Below are 17,825 nucleotides of genomic sequence, written 5' to 3'. Positions count from 1 at the left end.
TTAGCAGTGAGTACAACAGCAAAAAATTATTGTACAATTTATACATACTAAAATATTTTCTTTCTCTAGAAATAATGCAGAACAAAACCTAATCATTGTTAAGAATTTGGGACATCTCAAATTACAGTAGGGAAAAATCAAATAAGGGTGTGTACTGAGCCCAAAACAAAGGTTCCTGGTCATAAGGCTATTAGATTAGTAAGTGCAAGTGGTAGAATAAAGCATGCTCAAATTTTATGCTTGGGTCTCTGTATATAATCAAACCTTTAAATTAAACAAGACGAGCTAAAGAAATGCCTTAAGCAGAGCGAGATAACTGGGAATCGTGTCACTGCTTTTACCATTATTGTTACCCAACTTATACAATGTGCAAAGTGCTAAGCAACGCTACAAAAACACAATTATATGAACACTGAAGACCTGGGGAAATGAAATCCAACAATTTTTATTTTAATGAGCTGTATTTTCTAAATTTTGTTTTATTTTTTCCTGTTTTCATACAGTATTGAAAACAAAACTCAGCACATTCACATTTTCCCGAGGAACTGTAAAGATGATCTCTACAGGGATAAACGCTGTAAAGCCTGAAGCTCAATCAACTGATGTTGAAAACTCTCAAAGGGAGTAAAGGCTTGATCTGAATGGTCTAGAACATGTACTGTAATTTAATAGAAGAGATGGTCGTCTTAATATTTAATGATTTAAAAGAACTTCCCAGTCCATGCGAAGAGTACAGTCCAATAATAAATCAAGTTTCTGAACGCATTTTATGCTACATATGTGTATACTTTGCGATCCTCAGGTGTTCGTGCCAAATATTCTCTCTCAATAAGTCCTTCAATACGTTTTTTAATAACAACTGGACTTGGTAAGAATCGGGCCTTCAACTGCTGAGTTACCTAAAAGAGAAGGTTAAAAAATAAACTAATTTCTACCAGAAAATCGGAAACAAAAAATATTTCCATATAAACACACAATTATCTTTGAAAAGAAATTGCACCATTTTAAGACTCAGATCAAACTTCAGTAATTTGATTATGAAAATTAAAAATGATACTATTGAAAACGTCCTGTGTGGCTGGCTAGAACATATCTCCTCATATGAGGATGTGAATGCTCAAATGGATTAGTAGATGAATTGGAATATATTCATATCAATTTATACAACCTTACAGTTTATCCACTTTGAAGCTATAATTTAATGCCTTCTAAGTTACTATCCTAATTCAGAGATTCAAATTCCAGCTCTCTCACTAGCTCTGGGTCCTTGGGAAATTATTAACCTCATCAAGTTGTGTGTATTAAATGAGTTAATAGATGTGATGCAGAATAATGGGTTGTCCCACAGTTAAGTGCTACTGTTAGTATTCTTTTCTTCAACAGCTGTCAGGATTTCAGGTCTTGTTACATCAGTAATAACCAAACAGTAACTCCAGCACAGTAGCTGCAACCTGAGTATACACTCTATATATATGTCAGTTTTATATATATTTATTTGATACTCTTAACCCTGCAAAGTTGGCTGTCTCATTTTACAAAAGTGGAAAATAAGCCAGAGAAGACAAATGATAAGTTGTAAGTAGCAAACAGAACCAGAAGAGATGAGAATCTAAATCTTTCTGATCTTGCCTCCTTCTTTCATGTAAGATCACTTTAGCTACACTTGCAACAGTACCTTCAACTCCCTGATTCCTTTGGTTCTATTCCATAAGCACCCATTCCAGAACACTCCAAAAGCCACTATTCAGTCCTTTACTAAGTTGTAGTTTTTATACCTTTTGTGTAGACCTGGAGTCAACAAATTGCACCCTACAGGCAAATACAGCCCACTGCCTGTTGTAAATTTTTCCTGGAACAGCCACCCTCATTTGTTATCTATGGGTGCTTTCATGCTACAACTGGCCATTTAAAAAAGGCTGCCAATCTCTGCTACAGACTGATAACACAAATTTATAGTATTCAAGTATAGCAAGTTTCCAAGCACCATAAACTCACATCCTGTTTTACATAAGAAAAGAAGTCATTTTCATTTGAAACTCCTCTAACTCCCACCACATTGCACTTAACCAGTTTATCCAAGCATGTATCCACCTTTCATTAGAACCACCCCTGCCTCCTGCCCTGGGTTTCAGGAAGAGGTATTCAGTAGCATTCATTAACATTGACTGCCTGTGCGTTCTCTACACAATTCTCTTGTCTTTCTTTTTCTAGACTTTAGTACATCAATTATCCCTCATCCCTGTTCTTTCCTTTTGTTTTTAAGCATCCTTTCTTTATCCTTAGACTATAAATGCAACACAAGGTGTTCCGTGTTCCCATTTGAAAAAAAAACTGTTCAGATGCCCTCATCTCAACACATAATCCTCTAGATGTTCTTCTTCGTGCCCTTTCCCACAAGACAGCATCCCAAAGGACAAGCCACTCACTTGGTGGTTTCAGCTCCATTTATTCTCAAGGCACTGCCACCAAATGCTCACTCTTACCAGTCCAATGAAAATGGGAAAACTAATCAGTCACCTAATTGCCAACACATATTAAATGTTTACTTGATTTGGTTTTTAAATGATTTTCGAAATTACTAACTGACCACTCACCCATAATTCTCTTCCTTTGTCAACATAATACAAAGTCAACTTATAAAAAAGATTTTAACTGACCTGTGGAACACAGCAGTACATACCCACTCCCTTTTCAGTTAAAGAAACCAACCTCTATCTAGACAATCAAGCTAGGGGCCTAAGAGTCACCTCCACTCCTCTTTTTCATTTCCCATGCTGTCAATTTCTCTTCCCATTTGTCTTCATTCGGTTCTCTATCTTCACCCAATACTTTATTCAACCCTAATCACCTCTTTCCTCACTATTTCAATGGCTTCACATAGATCTTACATCTTTACTACAAGCATGTTTGTTTTTAAGGTGTGCACATAATTTGATGCTCAGCTATGTTTAGCTATCAAGAAAGTGCCAGATGTTTAATACTGTGTGAATTGACTACAGTTTTCAAATTTGAAGATTGTATTTTAAAATACAACAGTACTTTCCTAAATTTAAGCTGTTCAAGTAATTTTGCCTTTTCCACATCAGTGCTGTCTGGAAGAGTCCTCACCTCTGCTACTAACACATTGTGCTGCATCTTCTTCCTAGATTTCATTATCCGCACTATAGCAGCTTCTATCTCATGTTTTCTGTCGTCGTCTACTTTCTGCCTTGTTTCTTTCCTTTCTGGGTCGGATTCACCTTGCTTGGCAGCAACTAAAAGAGAAATAAAGACATTTACCATGTGATTATCATGCAAATTTCACACACAATGAAAAATTATTTATAAACAACCTTAACCTAAAAAAATCAATTTCAACCTCTGAATATACACTACACACATACTTCTATTCAAATAAACATACAAAAAGTACCTAATTCAAAGTTTACTGATTAAATTTAATTCTGGATTTTTCTTTTTAAATATTAGGAGCTTAAATTTATAGAGATAATAAAACAATTTTATTTTTATAGACTAGAATGATTCCTTTCCTAGAAGAAAAATGGAAGCCACATTTAGTTAGCAGTAAAATTATCAGTAAAGAATTTTCACTGCTTGTGACTTCCAGAAGTTAAGTAGTATCTTACCAATATGACTTCAAGTTAAGTCTCACCAAAACCACCTCAAATGGGAGAAACGTGGGGACTTTAAGAGGACAAAAGAGCACGTATTGCCAAGATTTAGCTAGCTAAATTAAAAAATTTTCAAGTATCACCAGAATGTCTCTTAACAAAACTCCATTTGGACACCTCATCAATTATTTAACAATTTCTTGTTATTTATCTTAGTAATTCCTAAATGTCACAATATCACTAATTTGGCTCCAAAATCACTGGGGAGGGTGACCACAGACATGAAATTAAAAGACACTTGCTCCTTGGAATACAAGTAATGACAAACCTAGACAGCACATTAAAAAGCAGAGACATTCTTTGCCTACAAAATCCATATAGTCAAAGCTATGGTTCTTCCAAGTAATCACAGAGATATGAGAGCTGGACAATAAAAAAGGCTGAGTACCGAAGAATTGATGCTTTAACTGTGGTGTTGGAGAAGACTCTTGAGTCCCTTGGAATGCAAGGAGATCAAACCAGTCAATCCTAAAGGAATCAACCCTGAATATTTTTACTGGAAGGACTGATGCTGAACCTGAAGCTCCAATACTCTGGCCGCCTGATGTGATGATCCGACTCACTGGAAAAGACCCTGATGCTAGGAAAGACTGAGGGCAGGAGGAGAAGGGGGCGACAGAGGGTGAAATGGTTGGATGGCATCACTGACTCAATGGACATGAGTTTGAGCAAACTCCGGGAGATAGTGAAAAACAGGGAAGCCTGGCATGCTGCAGTCCGTGGGGTCACAGAGTCGGACCTGACTGAGCAACTGAACAACAATGTAAACTACATTCCACTCTTGCAGAGTAGTCTTGTCTTACTGTGTTATTCCCCGGTCTTCAAGCCAACTTCTCAAGAATTAAGTATACAAGTTCTTTCTCTTATAATTTGCTCTAATTGAAGTAGCAGAGAAAGTGGTAACTGATGCAGTTTATTTGGTTACCAACAGTAGACAGATGTGAAGTTTCTGGAGTAAAAACTGAAATATTACAAAGAACCACATAAAATATTGCTGACTTAGGCCTGGGCACACCCATGAGACAGCAGACTACAATTCAGAAGATCATTCTGGTGTGCCCATTCAGTTATTTCTAATTAGAATTCCTTGGTTAAGAATTCTACTTTCAGGGTCTTCTCCCAAGTTATCCACAAACTAACAAGAAAAAGAATAAAATTAGATTAAAATGCTCAACTAAAGGAGAAAAATGCTTTTCTTCAATAATTCCATACCATAAGGGGAAAAACAAAGAGACACTGGTTTAAATAGAACTAAAGAAACATTAAAATCACTGTAATGTGGAGCTCTTGAGTGAATCCTGGACCCAAAAAATAAGATCATGAAAATTAGACAACTGTGGACATGCAAATATGGGTAATGCATATAGATGTTTGGAATTTCTAATTAATAATTAATCTCTAGGTCTGATATAGTACAACAATTTTGTGGTAAAATCTTAATTCTGAGATAAGTATATTCTCAAGTATTTAAGGGATAAGTGCTATGATGTTTGCAAATTATGTTATGATGTTTGCAAATTAAGTCCAAACGCTGTAGGAACTATAAACATATATGAACGGAGAGGGAGAATGGGAAGGTAGAAATAAAGGTGCTTAAACAAATGTGGCAAAATTTAATTGAGTATCTATTACAGCATTTTTCACTTTTTCTGCTGATGTGAAAATAGATAAAACAGTGGAGGGAAAAAACTTTTTAACAACTCACTTAGTTCATCTAAATTTGGTCACCTAAATAAATATACTCCAAGACTGTGGATTATGTTTTTAAAAACGTGAGGACAGAGCTCACTCCCAGACCCTGGCATAATATTATGTGTTTAAGAGAAGCATAACAAGGATATTTGCTGCGTAAGTGGGTACGTAAGTATCTAGATGTATCAGGAGAAATATACTTAGCACCAGAGAGAAAATTTGAACTTCCACAAAAATCAGTAAGAGCCAAGATAATCTAAGTACCATTTCAAAAATAAAACATATTTTTCTTTACGGAATTTGATAGCTGAAAAGAATTGTAAAAAGGGTCATCTAGTCAAATTTTTCATCACATTTAACTGTATTTCATACTATATACTTAACACCAAAAATTAAAAATCTATGAAGAAGACTTTTTAAAATAATCATACTACCTGACAATATTAGCTGGGCATGATAGAATCTTGAATTACAAAGACATTTATTTAGGATTAAGCAGGCTGAGGCTAGGTAATTCAGATCTGTATCACCACACATCCTTCAAATCTGAGATACAAGTAACTTCTGAAATCCAAAACCTACCTCTGCCCAAAACTGCAGTCTTATGTCTTACACTAGTGAAAAAGATATTTTATTCCACAACCACCCTTTAGCACTGTTCTATTTTTTAACATACATCTGTGTCCCAAACATAGGGATCAATGATATGGTTTCCAATGAATAAACAAAGTAGTCATGGCTGTAAAAAGATACCACTTTGCTGTGAAAAAAATATCCTATTTAGAGTCAAAAAGAAAAACTAAAGTGTATATACAAAGTTCTTAAATCAGTGTATTCTGGCAATCAACTGTATACTTAATATTAAAAAAATTTTAACACTATCTTTTATTATTAATATATAAAAATCAGAAAAGTGAAGTCATTTTAAATGCTTATTTTAAAATATGGTTTTATTACACAGATACATTACATGTATTGGATAAATTATCACTGGGAAGCTCACCTAAAAACCAGGTAGCAAGCAACACTAAGACTTTTAAATATTCAGCAAAGGTGAAGTACCTTTTTGCCTTCTTAAATACATAGAAAATATACACCTTACACTGTTAAATATACAATAGATAGGACGTTTACTGTCATCCTAAAAAAAGCTGAAGCAAAAACTGTTCACAACAGGGTTATCTCTGTTTTTAAATTAGAGAAATCATATGGGTTTTTAAAGTTTTGAAATTTAACAAATATTTATCAGAATATAAATAGCTGCATCTAAAGATTAAATTTTAAATAGATAACTCACAATTTTGAAAAATTTGTACATCAGTTTTAAAAACAGACTTCACTATTTGTTAACCAGTTAAAAACAATTTTTTTATAAGAAAACATTCATAAAATTTTATTTCACTTGCTGAAAACCATATGAAAACAATACTTGTTCACACTATGAATTACTTTTTCAAATGCTTACTGAACTTGGATTCAACTGCATTTTGACAGGAACATACAATGATAAAAGTCACTTTATCTTGTAAGTTTATGTATCATGCAGCACACAGAAAAACATTACTTTTTAAAAAATAGAAATCCAACATTAAGAACTTCTAAGAAAAAATATGTATGTAATTTTTAAGAGAAAAAGATAATTTCAGATACCTGTTTGAATCTTGACTCTGTGTAGTTTGGATGTGAACTGATCATTAACTGTAAATATGTGACCATTTTCTATCTCCTTTGACTTGGGCTCCTTGGTGAGGACCCGCTGTGTTGGTTTACCACAGGCGAGGGATTGCAGGGCTCTAACAAGTTCTCGTTCAGGGATATCTGTCTCCTGTTGAATTTCCTGAAATTTCACCAGATTAACAGAGTTTAACAGGCCAGATTAACAGTGTGAAAGATTAAAATAGTTAATTAGTAAGTAAAATTGACCAGGCAATAGTTAAGAGAGTTAATTCCATTTAAGAAATAATTCACAACAAAAATCTTTCTATTATGACACTTCACTAAAATCTCACTTATTTGAACACACTAGAGAAAAAGGTGGTTCAAGTAACTGAACATCGAAAAGCTATGTTTTTTCCTGCAGGGATATAAAGCCCAGTCTAAGAATGTCATCCAACAGAGATTAGTAGGCGCCTACTTTAAAATTTAGGTAAAAATAAAGTGTTAACCAACATACTAATGCTAACTTTAGAAACAGTCTACAATCTTCCTCCCAAGTTTATCCATACTACTCTTTGCTTAGCAACTTTTTCCTAGAAATAACCAAAGTATACCATCAAAAATTTACAATCCAAGTTGACCATATTTACTGCCTGTATAACCAAATGAAAAAAAATTTAAATACTTGGTAATTTATATTAAACATGAAAAGCAGTAAATTCGTTGTATACTTTTTTGTGTCAGTGGGACAGGAAGAGAATTGTACATGTATATGATATACATCGACAGGTACTGCATGGCTCAAGTCTTCACATTGGGATGTATCATTTTGATTCACTGTATAAGGCTGTTTTTTTCCCTCAAATGGAGCACAGGAAGAATGGGCATAAAGACGGTGTTATTTAGACTGTGTAACCGATCTGGAGCAAGTCGTCGTCCTTTCACAAGATCCTGAGGAAGAGTTTTAGGCTTTTTCAGAGGACTACAGGTAGGTGAGGACTGAGAGACATGTCAGTTTTAGTGGTGATGATGCACATCCCTTAGCTTCCAATGATCTCAGTATGTCTACAAACTTTAGACACATCAATGTCAATCCTAGCAAATTAAATACGTGCTCTTAATAAACAATGTTAATTTTAATTATTATGTACATGCTAAAAGTGGCTTATTTATATTATTGTTTAACCAGAGTCAAAGAACCAGAAATGCCTTTTTAGGTAGAAATTCATGTTCCATCAATAAATTGGACAGTGTCAAATCTCTATTATCTCAATAGATCAGTGGAATTTGATTATGATTTTGCATTTGATATGACATATGGAACTACTCTCTTTCCATTCTCACAAATGAATTAGCAGTTATTTCAATTCCATTTATTAGAAATGGCAAATTTATCACATCCCAAACACTTCTGTATATAACACTCTGTTTCTGGACTCTGTTTTGTTCAAATTGAGTTATTTGTTCACACATGTTAAAAACAATTAACTTCGAGTTATGTTTGGGTATTAAGACATATTCCTTTTCCTCTCACTGGGCTTTCCCATCTCCAAACCCCTGCCCCTCCTTGCCTATTCTTGTGCATTCTCTTGACCAGACGAATTTTGGGATCAGTTGTCAAATTTCATAGAAAATAAATCTACAGGTTTGGATTGAGACACTGAATTTATAGGTGACTTAAAAAAAACCAAACAAATTCCTTTATAACACATAGCTTTCTCATTCAGATACATTTACCCTTCCGTATTCTTTTCTCTTATTGCCTTTTTGGTTTAAGTCCTGTACTTTCTGTGTTTAGAATGATTCCCAGAAAGATTATAATTATTAAAATATCTCTTTCCTCATGTTATTTTCCAATTAATTCTGATGCAGAGAGAAGGGACTTACTAACAGTAAGTCTGATTTATAGAAAGATTTTTCAACCCCAAATTCTCCTCAAAAAATAATTTCTTAGTTATTATACTTGACAGTCATACTGTCTATAAACTTTGTCAACTCTTGATATTTGTAAATTCCATTCCTTTTTCTTTTTTAGTGTGTTCATTAGGACCTGCAGAACAAGGCTGGACAGTAGGAGTAAAGGCAAGTATAAATTGTTCCTAACCTTAAGGGGAAGGTGTCTAATATTTTAATACTAATTACTGCTTCCTTATTAGATCTCTCATTAGGTACACCTTTATGCCATTAAGGTACTTTTTCTATTCTTAGGTGGCTAAGAGTGCCCCATCTGGAATTAAGAAATCAGGACTGACCTTTCTCATATGCTTTGCGTACATCCATAGACATCATTGATTTTTCTCCTTGAACTGATGTCTGCTCAGTTAATTGTATTATTATTATAAAATCTCAATAGCTCTCTGTTGACAAACTCCTTCTCTGTATTCCAGGAAGAAACCCCACTTGGACAGGGTGGATTATTATTTCAATACACTGCTGAATATAACCTAATAATATTTTATTTAAGATTTGTATATTTATTTTGAATAACCTATAGCTTCCTTATCTTTTTTGTATTTTCCTAGTTCAGTTTTAGTAATAAGGTTATGTAGCCTAAGGTATTTCTCAAGAACAATTTGTGTATTTTGCTTTCTGGTTCAAAGTTCCCAGTATAACTTTCAATTTTAATTTGCTGTGTTAATTCAGATCTTTAATATCCTTTTTTATTGTATAGTCAGTACATATGTGAGGGCTTTCTGTAACAATGGAGTTAACCTATTTCTCCTTGTACTTCCAATCATTTTCCTTTATGCATTGTTATGTCACAATAATGATATAATTTCTCGGTGAAATACCACTGGCGTTTAATGATTGTCTATGCAAATTCTGTCTGACATTAATTCTGCTACTGTCAATAATTAGCTTTTAGTCTCATACTCAGAAATTTTTCAAAAGTATTAATAAAGAACATTCAGAAAAACATGTATTAATATCCATACCTCTTTCAAAAATTAAATGCTAGTTACTAAAATCTAAGGTACAGACTACCATTAAACATATATTTTGGTATTTTAGCTGTTCTACATCACAATATGGACTACATTCCAAAAAATACATAAAAAGAGGAAAAAGTCTCTGCAGCCTGACTACTATGGATTAAATGTGACACTATAATAAATGCTACCTTTTGAAGGCAGTTCTCAAGATGGCCCACAGTGACCTTGGTACGTTTTAATCTTGTGTGGTCCCCTCACTTTACTGGGGTGATGTTAGTGACCAACAAAATAAGGAAGTGATAATATGTGATTTTCAAGGCTGGATCATAAAGGCACTGCAGGTTCTGCCTGGGTCTCTTGGATCACTCACTCTAGGGAAAGTTAGCCACCAAGATACAAGGACAATCGAACAGCCATGTCTGGTAAAGACCACATGGAGAGAATCTAACACCCCCTAAGTTTGGTTAACAGCCAAAACAAACTTTCCAGTCATGTGGAAAAAGGTGCATACCAATAGTATTTTCCAATCCTGACAACATTAGATGACTGAAGCCCCAGCTGACATATTAACATAACCTCATTAAAGATTCCAAGCCACAAGTCAATCAAGCTGCTCCTGAATCCCCAACCCAAAGAAACCACAAAAGATAATAAATTGTTAGTAGCTGTTTTACAACATGAAGCTGAGATTTGTTATGTAGCATTAAATAAAAAATACTCTATTTTATGGAACTCATAAAGAATATTTAAAGAGATCAGCTTCCTTTAATAATTATTAAATACTTTAAACTATCTTTTCTAATATGTTAAGATTTTTGCAAAATAGCTGTCTAATAAAACTTATGCAGCAGACTCTAAGCACACAGTGTGAATGTGTGTCATGAGCCTTTTCACCATTGCCTGGTTCGAGATGCAAGCAGAGGTTTTAGAGCCACAGGAATGGCGTTTTACATATGCCACTTATGCTCAGGATTCTGGTTTGACACAGCTAAAATTTAAAATATTAGAGCAATTTTCTACTTAATTTTTCCTTCTACCTAAGTCACTTCTTGTTAAGCCTCAACGATCCCAACCAGACAGGGAAGGAGAAAAGCCTGAACCACTAAAATTATTAGCAATTCCAATAATGGTTTAAGAAAATGCATTCATGATTTTGTTTATCCTATTATTTTTACCAGCTCTTTATAAAGTAGGACTCTGAAAACCAAATCTAGTATTTATTAAGCAGCTTATTTGTTTAAAATATATTATCCATGATAGCTCCAGACTAAAACATCCAAGCTGTTATAGATAATTCAGTTCTACCTGCCTGAAAAGCTTTACAATGTTTGGGTAAGGTACTCAATACTTACTTGAAATCAATATTCTTAGGATTCAATCACATATAATTTTGTGTTTGGAAATTAAAGTTATTCCCGAAGTTAATACACACCTGGAAATTTACAAGAGCAAAATCTCTTGGCTTAGCCACTGACTTAAAACACTAAGGTTTCAAAATATTTCTCTGAAGCATTATCATGTAAAAATAGTCATCTCTGAACTATATTATCATCACATAAAGAGAATATGAGTATTAAAATAGGCCTAGAATTTAATTGTTCATTTCAAATTTAAAACTTCCAATGTTCACCTGTATCTGAAAATTCTTTTTCAATTAAGTGTAAAAATGGCAGTAACTCTACAGCTTTTAAAATATTCATTATCTTTCATTTAAACTTAATTTAAAAATATCACATGATCCTCATTTCAACTCCAACCTACTCATTAAACATATGGGAAAAGACTAACTGAATATAATTCAATCAAATCATGACTTAATGGGAGAAAAAAGTAATAAGAAGTATATTTTTATAGTTACTCTAAAAGAAGAAAGTTGACACTATCAAGATAGTGTAAAATTACCAAAAGGACAGAAACTAATGAAACAGAGATCAGAGTGTGTAAAAATACATACATATGGTCAACTGATTTTATTTTTTCTAAATAAAGGGGCTAAGGTAATTCAATGAGAAAAGAATAGTTAGTGCTTTTGACAGATGATGTTGAATGAACAAGTGAATATATGTGGGCAGAGGAAATAATTCTTAATCCTTCCTATAACCATACCAAAAAAATTAACTTGAAATTGATCATACATCTAAATGCAAAAAGCTAAAACTATAAATCACTTAGAAGAAAATGTAGAAGAAAATCTTTGAAACCACACAACAGCCAATAATTTCTTAAGACTATCAAAAGTACAAACCATAAAACAGCGGCTACTGGACTTTGTCAATATTAAAAAGTTCTGCTCTTAGTAAAATTAAGAAAATAAAAGGGCAAATAACAGACTGTGAGAAAATATTCATAGTACATAGAGGTGACAAAGGATCTGTATCCAAACCTTATAAAGAATTTTTAAACAACCCAATAAAGTTATATGAACAAAGAACTCATCAAACAAGACACATTAAGTGGCACATGAATTAACAAAAAAATGGTCATCACCATTAGCAATCAAAGTAAGAAATTAAATTCACAACGAATAGGTATAATTGCACACTAGCTAAAATGGCTAAAATTTAAAAGACTGAGAATATTAGATTTTGGAGAATATGTGGGGCAAGCAGAACTCTCCTACATTGCTGGTAGAAATGGAAAAAGTAAAATCACTCCAGGATGCAGCCTGGTAGCTCAGTGGTCTGTGATGACCTAGAAGGGTGGGATGGGCGTGGGAGAGAGGCTTAATCAAGGGGTAGAGGATCTATGTATACATACAGCTTGATTCATGCTATGCCGCAGAAACAATACAACACTGTAAAGCAATTATACTCCTCAATTAAAAAAATAATCGTTTTCAAAAATTGGATTTGCAAAGCACAGTAGTGCAAAGTGCAAAAAAAATTTAAACATACAGCTCTATTCACTACGATCTAAATTCAACCCAACAATCGAAATGCCTATCAAGAGGTGAGTGGATAAAGAAACCATAACAGATCCATGTAGCAGAGTTATCACTCAGCAATAAAAATAAACTACTGAACTATATACTCAACAACATAGATTAATCTTAAAAATACTAGACTATGTAAAAGAAGCTGGAAAAAAGTGCTATGTATCATTTGGTTCCAATTATAAGAAATTCTAGAAACCCAAACCTAATTTACATTGATACAAAGCAGACAACTGGCTGCCTGAGTCTGGAGATACTGTGAGGGAAATGACTGCAACAGAGTATAAAAATTTGGGGAAGATATTCTATGGGGGCTTCCCTGGTGGCTAGGTGGTAAAGAATCCAACCGCCAATGTAGGAAATGTGGGTTCCATCCCTGGGTGGGGAATATGCCCTGGAGAAGCAAAGGGCAAACCATTTCAGTACTCTTGTCTGAAAATTTCCATGGACAGAGGAGCCCGGCAGGCTACAGTACACAGGGTCACAAAAGAGTTAGATACAACTTAGTGACTGAACAACCAAATAATATTCTGTATCTTGAGTTCAGTGTTTGTTACAGAGGTGCATGTATCTGTTAAAACTCATCAAACTGTGAACTTAGATGGAGTTATGTTTTACTATATAAAACGTACTATTTCAACAAAGTTGACTTAAAAAACCAAATGAAACATGACCCAAGAAGCGTATAACGTTCATAGTTTCATGGTTCCATGGTCCAATTTTATGCTATACATATTTCTCCGATTATATTCTGAAAGGTTATTACTCAGATCCTTTTCAATAATAATTCTGCATTAGGTTATTCAAACAAGAAAAAGACTCAAGTAACAACACAACAAGGTAAAATCCACAAACCAACCCATACCTCAAATGTGTATTTTTCTCTATTATTGAAAAGCATTAATATGGTCATCTGGAAAGTGGAGACTTGCAATATATGCTTCCGTGTATTAGAGCCAGTTACTTGTGCGCCTCCAACGCCAACTTCAGATCCATCTTCCTGTTTAATTTTTAAACATAAAAATAGAACCAAGATATAATTATCTTCTGATAAGTTTACCAGTATGTTTGTGAAATAAGCTCTGCATTGCCCAAACCCGCCTTAACAAAATGACAGGACTCATTCCTACATAAAAAAGAAATGTTATTTTAAAAGTGTATATGTATATATGTGTGTGTAAACACACACACGCACACAGTCTTTATTTGGGACTGTCTCATTTTTTCCCATTATGAACACGCTAATGTATCTGAACAAGTAATGAATCAATAATTCCTTTTATTTATAGCTAAAATTTATGGTAATAGGACATACAAGGATAAAACTGGACTTTTAAGATATCACTGCCATTATACTGCCACCCTAAGTAATAGGGTTAGGTTTCTTTTTGCATGATCTGATCATTGTAAGAGATTAAATAATAGCATAGGGTGGAGAGGGGGGAATCTGTCATCCTTAAAGCCTATTGCTGCTCTATGATTTAAAAGTACAAATTTAGTCCTCAATAATTAACATATGAATTATCTTTTCAAAACCTACTTATCTGTTTAATAAAACTGCAGAAGCTAACATGATTATTTAAGAAAAAACCTTTTCCTTAAAAAGAAGCAATCAAGCAAGAAGAATTAAAAGCTGAGTGAGCCTCGGTAAATTCAAAAAAATAGAAATCATTCCAAGCATCTTTTTTGACCACAATGCAGTAAGATTAGATCTTAATTACAGGAGAAAAACTATTAAAAATTCCAACATATGGAGGCTGAACAACACGCTGCTGAACAACCAACAAATCACAGAAGAAATCAAAAAAAGAAATCAAAATTTGCATAGAAACTAATGAAAATGAAAACACAACAACCCAAAACCTATGGGACACTTTAAAAGCAGTCCTAAGGGGAAAGTTCATAGCAATATAGGCATACCTCAAGAAACAAGAAAAGAGTCAAATAAATAACCTAACCCTACACCTAAAGCAACTAGAAAAGGAAGAAATGAAGAACCCCAGGGTTAGTAGAAGGAAAGAAATGTTAAAAATTAGGGCAGAAATAAATGCAAAAGAAACAAAAGAGACCATAGCAAAAATCAACAAAGCCAAAAGCTGGTTCTTTGAAAGGATAAATAAAATTGACAAACCATTAGCCAGACTCATCAAGAAACAAAGGGAGAAAAATCAAATCAATAAAATTAGAAATGAAAATGGAGAGATCACAACAGACAACACAGAAATACAAAGGATCATAAGAGACTACTATCAACAATTATATGCCAATAAAATGGACAACGTGGAAGAAACGGACAAATTCTTAGAAAAGTACAACTTTCCAAAACTAGACCAGGAAGAAATAGAAAATCTTAACAGACCCATCACAAGCACGGAAATTGAAATTGTAATCAAAAATCTTCCAGCAAACAAAAGCCCAGGTCCAGACGGCTTCACAGCTGAATTCTACCAAAAATTTAGAGAAGAGCTAACACCTGTCCTGCTCAAACTCTTCCAGAAAATTGCAGAGGAAGGTAAACTTCCAAACTCATTCTATGAGGCCACCATCACCCTAATATCAAAACCTGACAAAGATCCCACAAAAAAAGAAAACTACAGGCCAGTATCACTGATGAACATAGATGCAAAAATCCTTAACAAAATTCTAGCAATCAGAATCCAACAACACATTAAAAAGATCATACACCATGACCAAGTGGGCTTTATCCCAGGGATGCAAGGATTCTTCAATATCCGCAAATCAATGTAATACACCACATTAACAAATTGAAAAATAAAAACCATATGATTATCTCAATAGATGCAGAGAAAGCCTTTGACAAAATTCAACATCCATTTATGATAAAAACTCTCCAGAAAGCAGGAATAGAAGGAACATACCTCAACATAATAAAAGCTATACATGACAAACCCACAGCAAACATTATCCTCAATGGTGAAAAATTGAAAGCATTTCCTCTAAAGTCAGGAACAAGACAAGGGTGCCCACTTTCACCATTACTATTCAACATAGTTTTGGAAGGTTTGGCCACAGCAATCAGAGCAGAAAAAGAAATAAAAGGAATCCAAATTGGAAAAGAAGAAGTAAAACTCTCACTATTTGCAGATGACATGATCCTCTACATAGAAAACCCTAAAGACTCCACCAGAAAATTACTAGAACTAATCAATGATTATAGTAAAGTTGCAGGATATAAAATCAACACACAGAAATCCCTTGCATTCCTATACATTAATAATGAGAAAACAGAAAGAGAAATTAAGGGAACAATTCCATTCACCATTGCAATGGAAAGAATAAAATACTTATGAATATATCTACCTAAAGAAACTAAAGACCTATATATAGAAAACTATAAAACACTGGTGAAAGAAATCAAAGAGGACACTAATAGATGGAGAAATATACCATGTTCATGGATTGGAGGAATCAATATAGTGAAAATGAGTATACTACCCAAAGCAATTTATAGATTCAATGCAATCCCTATCAAGCTACCAACAGTATTCTTCACAGAGCTAGAACAAATAATTTCACAATTTGTATGGAAATACAAAAAACCTCGAACAGCCAAAGCTGTCTTGAGAAAGAATGGAACTGGAGGAATCAACCTACCTGACTTCAGGCTCTACTACAAAGCCACAGTTATCAAGACAGTATGGTACTGGCACAAAGACAGAAATATTGATCAATGGAACAAAATAGAAAGCCCAGAGATAAATCCACGCACATATGGACACCTTATCTTTGACAAAGGAGGCAAGAATATACAATGGGTTAAAGACAATCTCTTTAACAAGTGGTGCTGGGAAAACTCATCAACCACTTGTAAAAGAATGAAACTAGAGCACTTTCTAACACCATACACAAAAATAAACTCAAAATGGATTAAAGATCTCAACGTAAGACCAGAAACTATAAAACTCCTAGAGGAGAACATAGGCAAAACACTCTCCAACATACATCACAGCAGGATCCTCTATGACCCACCCCCCTGAATATTAGAAATAAAAGCAAAAATAAACAAATGGGATCTAATTAAACTTAAAAGCTTCTGCACAACAAAGGAAACTATTAGCAAGGTGAAAAGGCAGCCTTCAGGATGGGAGAAAATAATAGCAAATTAAGCAACTGACAAACAACTAATCTCAAAAATATACAAGCAACTCCTACAGCTCAACTCCAGAAAAATAAATGACCCAATCAAAAAATGGGCCAAAGAACTAAATAGACATTTCTCCAAAGAAGACATACAGATGGCTAACAAACACATGAAAAGATGCTCAACATCACTCATTATCAGAGAAATGTAAATCAAAACCACTATGAGGTACCATTTCACGCCAGTCAGAATGGCTGCGATCCAAAAGTCTACAAGCAATAAATGCTGGAGAGGGTGTGGAGAAAAGGGAACCATCTTACACTGTTGGTGGGAATGCAAACTAGTACAGCCACTATGGAGAACAGTGTGGAGATTCCTTAAAAAACTGGAAATAGAACTGCCTTATGATCCAACAATCCCACTGCTGGGCATACACACCGAGGAAACCAGAATTGAAAGAGACACGTGTACCCCAATGTTCATCGCAGCACTGTTTATAATAGCCAGGACATGGAAGCAACCTAGATGTCCATCAGCAGACGAATGGATAAGAAAGCTATGGTACATATACACAATGGAGTTATTACTCAGCCATTAAAAAGAATCCATTTGAATCAGTTCTAATGAGGTGGATGAAACTGGAGCCTATTATACAGAGTGAAGTAAGCCAGAAAGAAAAACACCAATACAGTATACTAATGCATATATATGGAATTTAGAAAGATGGTAACAATAACCCTGTGTACGAGACAGCAAAAGAGACACTGATGTATAGATCAGTCTTATGGACTCTGTGGGAGAGGGAGAGGGTGGGGAGATTTGGGAGAATGGCATTGAAA

At 34.2% G+C, this 17,825-nt stretch overlaps 1 protein-coding gene across 3 annotated transcripts in view; it reads right to left on the bottom strand.

Moving 5' to 3' along the window:
• Window positions 1-429: 429 nt before the first annotated feature.
• CUL3 (cullin 3) overlaps window positions 430-17,825 on the bottom strand; it is a 112,795-nt gene continuing 95,399 nt past the window's right edge. For all 3 annotated transcript variants that reach the window (XM_086365640.1, XM_086365645.1, XM_086365656.1), the window contains 4 exons: window positions 13,750-13,884; window positions 7,014-7,200; window positions 3,109-3,254; window positions 430-899 (listed from right to left, as the gene is read on the bottom strand). In XM_086365640.1, coding sequence (XP_086221766.1) covers window positions 768-899; window positions 3,109-3,254; window positions 7,014-7,200; window positions 13,750-13,884 — 600 coding nt within the window. In that variant the 3' untranslated portion in view covers window positions 430-767. The remainder of the gene's footprint in view (window positions 900-3,108; window positions 3,255-7,013; window positions 7,201-13,749; window positions 13,885-17,825) is intronic.

Source organism: Bos grunniens, chromosome 2 (genome assembly GCF_055505025.1).
Source record: "Bos grunniens cultivar Pamir isolate PY7600 chromosome 2, Bosgru_T2T1.0, whole genome shotgun sequence".
NCBI lineage: Eukaryota > Metazoa > Chordata > Mammalia > Artiodactyla > Bovidae > Bos > Bos grunniens.
This window is presented reverse-complemented; position numbering and strand designations above follow the sequence as displayed.